General features: G+C 54.6%; 1 protein-coding gene across 1 annotated transcript; it reads right to left on the bottom strand.

Moving 5' to 3' along the window:
- Positions 1 to 143: 143 nt before the first annotated feature.
- Positions 144 to 4099, bottom strand: GPRIN1 (G protein regulated inducer of neurite outgrowth 1). The gene has a single exon (XM_047072779.1). The coding sequence runs from the start codon at positions 3958 to 3960 to the stop codon at positions 1120 to 1122; it is 2841 nt and encodes a 946-aa protein (XP_046928735.1). The 5' UTR covers positions 3961 to 4099; the 3' UTR covers positions 144 to 1119.
- Positions 4100 to 8305: the final 4206 nt, after the last annotated feature.

Below are 8305 nucleotides of genomic sequence, written 5' to 3'. Positions count from 1 at the left end.
TGGCCCCCGCTCTTCCGTTGCACCTTGGAAGAGGTCTTGTCACCCCCAAATGACACCTACCCCTCCCTGAACACGACAATATATCTTGCTGCTCTGCCCCCCTTCTGCCTGTAGCCAATCACAGCTGACAACAGCTGGGGGAAATTTTTATTACCAATGTATATTGTGACAGTTTGTAGCCAAAAACTGTGGCTGGAGGGGTGGGGGAAAACGGGTATTGAGTGATCACAAGGGATTCGTGGGGCTCACAGCACAGGGGGGACGAGGGGTGGGAGAGGGCAGCCTTGAGAGGACAACTGGGGTTGTAGAATGAGCTCTCCGTCCTGCCCCCAATACCCAAGACCAGCTGTCAGGCTGCCTGGGACCCAAGACCTTCCACGAGCTTCTGTCTGTGATTCCCAGACCTGTCTGAGAGCCTCTGACCTTTCTGAGACTCTTAGAACTGTGCCCCCCCCCAGGGGCACCCCTGCAGCTGCCTTCCCCCTGTCAGGAATTGTGAACAAGTGTCCAGTGAGGGTGGAGATAGGGCTGGGGATGGGGCCAGGTGAGAGGGAGACAGGAATTGGGGATGACTACCAGCATGCAAGACATGCCCGGGGCCATGGGGGCCAGCCCACTGCATGGACACACACTCACGCTCTTCCAGGGGCCTCACATTTGGAGCCTTGCACACTCAGGGATCTCACACACCAATCCTTGCACACTTGGAGCTTTTGTACAGTCTCTCCTGTTCTGGGGACCGGGCGGCCACTGATGACTTCGGCCTACCAATCTGGACATCTCAGGAGCCTGCCTCAGCTCTCAGGGCTGGGCCTGCTGAGCAGGGCCCCGAGGTCACCCAGCGTGACCCGGATGGAGTGGAGCTGAGAGCTGTAAGGGGACAGGAGGGTGGGTGTCAGGGCTGGGTTCGTGGTCTCATGACCACGAGGGGGCTGGGTAGCGAGGGTTCATTTGTGTGGCTGGCGGGGGAGGAGGCTGGAAAGAAAAGGATGAGAAGGCCCTAGAGGCTGCCCACCCCTCGTGGGCCTCCCGCCCGTCTAAGGGATCCCTTCTAGGAGCTCGGGGTCAAGAAGGGAACCTGAAAAGGTTGGAAACCCGGGCGTACGAAAGGGGAGGAGATCACTCGGCCGTGGGTCCGGCTCGGGAGCAGCACCGCGGGCGGCGCACACTCTGCAGCAGCGCGCGGAAGAGGCCAGGCGGGCGCTTGGCGGGACCCTCTGGGGGCGCGGCGCGCACGGAGCCCGCACGGCCGGGGCCCGGACGGGCGGCGGGCGGCGGTGCGGGCGCCCCTTGGCGGCCGTGCTCCTCGATCTGTCGCTCCAGATGCTTCTGGATGGCCATGCCCAGCACCTCCACCTCCATGGAGGCGCCGTACACCTCCCACGTCATGCCCTTTTCGTCCCAGCTCACGTCGCGCACGGGCTCGGCCGCCTCCTGGGGCGCCACGGCGGCTGCCAGTGCGGAGCCGGGCCGCACCCGCACTTCGGGGAAGGCGGGCGGCGCGGCAGGCGGCGCGGCTGCCTGCGGCGTCATGGGCCCGGTGGCCACCGAGCGCGTCTCGGCGGCGCCCAGCGACACCTGCAGGCCCGCGTCCCGGCGCGAGGGCGGCCTGGGCGCGGGGCTGGGCGCGCGAGGCGCCGCCTGGAAGCTGAAGGCCGGGCCGCCCGCGCCGTCCTGCGGAGACATGGGGCTCACGGCCACCGACACGCAGGCCTGTGCGCCCGCCTGCGTGCCCGCGTCCTCGCGCGGCGGCGGGGCGCTGGCCTCCCACGACGGCGCCTTAGTGAAGTTGTCGCGAGTCCGTGGCCCCACCGGGGGCCCTGCGGCCTCTGGGCCGGGGCTTCTCTCGGTCCCAGCGACCGTCGGGTCTTTCTGGCCTGGGCTGGAGACCGCTGTGCTGGGCGCTGGCGCTGGCTCCAGGAGGCCTCCGCCGCTACCGGCACCCGCGGGAGAAGCGCCTGGGCCGCAGGGTTTGCCATCTGACTGCCTGGAAGAGGAGGCCTCCGCCTTCTCCAGAGGCAGGGAGCCCAACTTCCCGGAGGATGAGGGCTCTGCTTTGCTTGGAGCGTTGGCCTTCCCCAGGACCGCAGGCTCCACTTTCCCAGAGGCAATAGGGTCTGCTTTTCCTGAGGATTCTGGCTCCCCTTTCTCCAAAGCCAGTGGCTTTTCCTTCTGCAGAGATGCAGCCTCTGCTTCTTCCGCAGGGCCCTCCTGCCCAAGGGGCTTTGTTTCTGCTTTGCCCTCAGACTTGGGTTCTGCCTTCCCCGAGGCCCGGGGATCCACCTTTTCCTCTGGCACAGTTTCTGCTTTTCCCAAGGATGCCAGGACAGTTTTTTCTAGAGTCATGGGGTCCACTTTTCCTGAAGACACAGAGTCCAGTTCCCCAGGGGGAATAGTTTCTGCCTTCCCTCTGTTCACAGTGTCTGCCTTGCCCAAGGCCAGGGGATCAGCCTTCCCTGAGGCTGTGGGACCCACCATTCCAGAGGCCATAGGACCTGCCTTCTCTGAGGACAGTGGATCTGCTTCCCCCCCAGTCACTGCCTCGCCTTTTACAGAGGATGAGAGTCCTGCTGTCCCCACGAATTTGGGAGTCTCTGGACCTGAGGGCACTGGGTCTATTCTTCCTTTCGATTCAGGGTTCACTTTTCCAGAAGATGCTGTTTTTGTATTTCCCAGAGAAATGGCGTCCACCTTTGTGGAGGATACTGGGTCCTCCTTTTGTGATGATACGGTCTCTGTCTTTCCCATGGACATTGGCTCTGCCTGCCCGGGAGACAAGGGCTCTGGCTTTCCTGAGGACACAGGCTCCACCTTCCCCAAAGAAACCGGTCCCACCCTGCCTGAAGACACAGGATCCATATTTTTCAAAGATGTGGGTTCCATCTTTCCTGAAAATACAGGACCCATCTGCCCAGCAGACATAGTTTTTATCACTCTCGTCGACATGGAATCTTCCTTTCCTGAGGAGGCAGGATCCACCTTCCCCAGGAACTGAGGGTCCTCTTTTGTGGGGGACACAATTTCTGTATTTCCCATAGATGCAGGATCTGTCATCCCCAAGCGAGTAGGATCCATCCTTCCTGAGGACCCCAGAGCTACTATTCCAGGGGATACAGGCTCAGTTTTGCCTGATGACCCTGGAGTCAGTGTTCCCAAAGACCCAGGATCTGTCTTTTCTGAAGATGCAGCATCTGTGTTTAGCAAGGACACAGGATCCATCTTTCTTGAGGGCCCAGGGTCTTTCTTTCTCAAGGACACAAGATCTGCCTTTCTCACAGATGCAGAAGCCACCTCTCTTGAGGCCACAGGAAGCTCTTTTCCTGAATACCTGGGCTCCTCCTTTCTTGGGAACTCAGGATCCACTTTGGTAGCAGATACAGGATCCTCCTTCCCTGGGGACACTGTATCCACCTTGTCAGAACACACAGGATCTACCTTTCCCAAGGATCCAGGATCCTCCTTTCTTGGGGTCACAGGATCCTTCCTTCTAGGAGCCACAGAATCCCCTTTTCCCAAGACTGCAGGCTCTGTTTTTACTATAAACACGGATTCTGCCTTTCTCAAGGGCCCAGCATCTTCCTCTCCCATGGAAGTGGAATCTGCCTGCTTTGAAGACTTGGATTCCATCTTCTCTAAAAACACAGGATTTCTATTCTCCAAAGATGAGAGATCAGTGTTCACTGAGGACACAGGGTCTGGCTTCCCAGAGAAGGTGGTTTCTTGTGTCCCTGAGATCAAGGCTCCATGTGCCCCCAATGTCTCCTTGGTGGCTGCCTCTTGGGGAGGGATGCAGGTCAGGGAGGGGCAGGCCAAGCTCCTGCCAGGGCCCTCAGAACAGGAGGCCCCTTCCCCAGCCCCAATGGGGCTGCTGTGTCTAGAGTCCATGCCTGGGCTTTGGGTAGGGGTGTGCCTCAGGAGTGCAGGGCTGGCCTTTTGCTGGGAGGGGCAGGAGTCCCTCATGGCTGGGTTCCCAGCCCCCAGGCTCCCATCCTGTGGGCAGCAGAGGGCTGTGGGCTGAGGTGCTGGGGGGCTGGAGTTCTTTCAAAGAAGCTGGAGCCAGGCTGGGTCTTCAGCACTGCCCAACTGCCCTCGTGACCATACCTGTGCCCCAGGCTGCTATCTGGTTCTGAAACACAGAGAAAACAGACTCAGACTCAGGACGACCTAGTGGGGAGGAGTCTCTATATTCTCCTTCCCACCTGTCTTCTAGCAGCTGGGCCTCCTCTGGGTTCTCTGCCCCCATCTGGTCCACTCCTGTCCCACCATATCACTCCCCTGCTTCTCTGCTCCCAGTGGCCCTCTGGATAAAGGTCTGACTTCTCAAAATGGCATTCAAGGCCCTTTGCAACTAACTTTTCAGCTTATGTACCATCACCCATGCAGCATGCACCCTTCATCTACCTCGTCAGCCCACCCCGTGCAGCATGCTACCTAGAAGTTACGCTTTTGTCTTCCAGACCGTGAGTCACAAACTCTGATGCCATAGGGGCCAGGCAGGTAATTTAAGTGAGGGGAGCAGGCTGGATAGAAAACAATAGGAAATGGTGGGGAAAGGGACAAACCAGAGAGTGCATGCCCTGTCTGAAGTGGGGGCCACTACTCCACCAGCCAAGGACTGCTTTGGAGAAGTACATCCTGGTAGTATCAGTGAGCAGCAGGAAATCCAGAAGTTTAACGTAAAATACCCTAATTCAAGGTTAAAAAAGAAAAACAACACTATGTGGGTCAAACAAAACACGTCTGTAGCCCACCAGTTTGGGTCTGTGTAGGCCCTGGGGAGACGTGAATGGTTTGTCGTTGAGGGACATAGTCTGAAATGTGTGCTTTCAAAGACTGCTCTGGGGTGGAGGCTGGAGGAGAGGGGTTAGCCAATCATTCTTTAATCTCTCATCCTTCCAATTCTTCATTCATTCCACCCAGCCCTTCTCTGCAATAATCTAGATGAGAGCTGGTACAGTAAAGGTCCCAGGGATAGAGAGTTGGCAGAATTGAGCAATCTTGGGGAAAACTGACAAGAGCCAGCCAGCTGTAGGAGGTGACAGTAAGGGCGACCCTCAGGATTCTGGCCAGGGTGGGTGTGTGTGTGTGAGGCAGGAGATCTGGGGGAAAACAGAGTTGTGTTTTAGACAAGCTGAGCGTGTGGTGTCTGGGGGACATCCAGGGAGAGGATCTGGCAGGCAGCTGGATCTGTGAGCAACTCCATCCCACTACATATCCGCAGCCAGAGTGAGCAGGGCACTGGGTTCCCCCCAAACCTGCTCTGCCTGACATCTTTCCCAAAGCCACCTCACTAATGCTCGGGTCAAAAGCCCTAGACCCTTGACTTTTCTCACACACCCCACATCCCATCCATCAGCAAAACATAATGGATCTCCCTTCAGGATATATCCAGAATATCTCCTGAGCTAAACTCACACTATCTCCCACCTGGATTATCCTGGCTTTTTCCTTTGCTCCGAACAGTTCATTCTCAACACAGCAGCTGGAGGGATCTTAGCAAGATCCAAGGCAGATCATCCCTCTTCTGCTCAGAACCATGTAGTGTCTCCCCATCCTGTGTGAAGTAAAAGTAAACTCCTTACATGTCCCTGCATCTTCTGGCCCCATCACTGATCTTGGCCTTGTCTCCTACTACTTTTTTTTTTTCTTAATTTTTAAAAATTTTTATTTATTTTGAGAGGACAGAGCCAGCATGAGTGAGGGTGGGGCAGAGAAAGAAGAAGAAGAGAGAAAGAGAATTCCAAGCAAGCTCCGAGCTGCCAGCACAGACCCCGATGTGGGGCCCAAACTCACGAAACCGTGAGATCATGACCTGAGCCAAAATGAAGAGTTGGATGCTCAACCGACTGAGCCACCCAGGCGCCCCCCTACTACTTTCAATTATGCTGCTTCAGCCACACCGGCTGCCTTGCTGATCGTTGGACACCTGCTGTCCTGGGGCTTTTGCACTGGCTGTTTCCTCTGCCTGGAAGGGCTTCTCTCCCAATATCTTCATGGTCGCCTTCCTGGGACCTTCCCTGACCCATAGTCCCCAGCACTGTGGCACTCTCCATCGCCCTTGTCTTGCTCAGTTTTCTTCATAGTACCTGTCACCATCTGACATATTACATACAGTTGTTTATTACTTGTGGTTTGTCTCTCCCATTAGAATGTCAGCTCCAGGAGGATGGGAACGTTGTCATGTTTATGGATATAACCTCAGGGTTGAGAACAATGATTGGCATAGAGTAAGCAAGTAGCTCCCTATGAATATTTGTTAAACGAAGGACTGAATGATCTTTCTGATAGGTTGGTCCAACTATGCCGCTCATTGGCTCCAACCCGTCTTTGTTCTTGCTGGGAAAGTAAACTGGTTGTAATCTTTTTGGAAAGATATTTGTCAATTCCCATCAAAGTTTACAGTGCACTTGGCATTTAGGTCAGCAAGCCCACCTCCAGGCATGGTCATGAGGAAGGATCGGTGGTGCACCGAGGGTGCAAGAGAACACGGTTGGTGACGAGAAGAAAACCAAGAAGCTAATTCATGAAATGTGAGACAGCCACACGGAGCCCCCACAGCTGTCAGAGTGTACGGAGTGATGAGGAAGGATGCCCAAGATAAATTAAGTGAAAAAATCCAGGGACAGCCTGGCTAGTGGGACCCCATGCATGCAGATACAAAAAGGGTCAGATACACATATATGGGTTTATTTATAAAAAGAAAATTTCTGGAAGGAAACCCATGAAATTTAGTAGCAATTGCCTCTGGGAAGTGAGACCAGGGATCCAGAGGTGGAAGAGACTCTTTTTTTCTTTTCTTTCTTTCCTTCTTTCCTTTTCTTTCTTTCTTTCTTTCTCTTTCTTTCTTTCTTTCTTTCTTTTTTTCTTTTCTTTCTTTCTTTCTTCCTCTTTCTTTCTTTCTTTCTTTCTTTCTTTCTTTCTTTCTTTCTTTTCTTTCTTTCTTTGCTATGCCCCTTTGTGATTCATGAAATTTTGGTTATGTGTGCACATATCACTCTTTTTAAAAATGGGGGAAAAAAAGAAACCTTAGTGACTCCCTATTACTTTTAGGGTTGAGTCCAATTCTATAATGTGCTTCCAAGCCCCTGTGTAGTTACTAACCCACTAAGCTTTATCTTTCAGTATGCACTTCCCCACAGTGCGTACAAACACACACACATGCACCACGACCTCTCTGGGCTTATCCATGGCTTCACAGTCTCTCGCATCTCAGCCTCTGCACACCTTCTTGCCTGGCTCTCATTAAACCTTCAGGCCCCCGTTCAAACACCTCCTCCTCCAGTGAGCTTTCTTTGTCCACTAGCTTCCTTGGAGTTCCTATGGCCTCTTCTTCTTCCCCTAGCCAGACACACGTTATGTGTCGTTTATACCTCTAGGTCCCTGCTTAGACCTCGAGTCCCTGAATGGGGACGCAGCTGAGACCATTCACCACTGTGTCCCCCAGACTTTGGGCTTATGGGACTTGGGTGGATGAGGGTCATCACCAAAATGGAGACCCTGGGGTAGGGGCCATCTTGTAGACAACAGTGGGGCACTTGGTTTGGGGGCAGCATCTGAAGTAGCCATACAAAGTCCGGAGCGGCTGGAGTGAATGGAGTGAAGTCGGAAGGGGAGCAGGAGGAAGCAGTTCCCTACTTAGCAACTCTATGAGCACAGGCATGTCCCTTCTCCTCACTGGGGACCCTGACAAGGCCTCCCCTGCTCCCACAGGGCTGTTGTGAGGATTAGAGAAGATGAGGGGCGTGCGGGGCTCTGCTCACTTTGGGGCTGGGCTGTGTACACGGAAGGCCTGTTTTTATCTACTCAGCCTGTCAGAGCCCAGCTGTGCTCCCAGGAGGAGGCAGGGGGTGGGGCGGGGGGGGGGAGGTAGCTACAGCAGGGGCACAAACTGGCAAAATCTCGCCCTCAGACCTGCTTGTTTGACCCAGAGTGCTAAGAAGAAATTTTTAAAGGAATTAACTGATCGACATTTAAAAATTGTAAGATTTCATGTGCAAAATCAGATTTCCAGATTCTCTTAGAAAACTAGAATTTGGCAATCTGAGCATGCTTCCTGCATGCCAACAGTCAGCTGGAGCCAAGCAGTGGCTGCCTTCTTGGATGGGGGTGCACTCTCCAACGAGCCACAATCTCCACCCCTCCCTATGGGGTCCTGGGCACTGAGGCTGGCTGCCCGTTACTATCGATCATTGAAGGTTTTTCTTGTAGCCAGCTTCTCATGTAGGCTATCCCCTTGGCCTCTAGCCACCTGAATTTTGACACTTGACCTAGATGCTGAGAAGGGTGGGAGATGACCTCACACACA

The sequence above is a fragment of the Lynx rufus genome, unplaced genomic scaffold (assembly GCF_022079265.1).
Source record: "Lynx rufus isolate CCGP_SWC_20201006 ecotype Redwood Valley unplaced genomic scaffold, mLynRuf1.p SCAF_1, whole genome shotgun sequence".
NCBI classification, from domain to species: Eukaryota; Metazoa; Chordata; class Mammalia; order Carnivora; family Felidae; genus Lynx; species Lynx rufus.
The sequence above is the reverse complement of the archived record's forward strand: the minus strand, read 5'-3'. Positions and strand labels throughout refer to the sequence as shown.

What these genes read in the sequence shown, in the direction of transcription:
- GPRIN1 (XM_047072779.1), bottom strand. Translation starts at nt 3,960, where the DNA reads ATGAGGGACTCCTGCCCCTCCCAGCAAAAGGCCAGCCCTGCACTCCTG.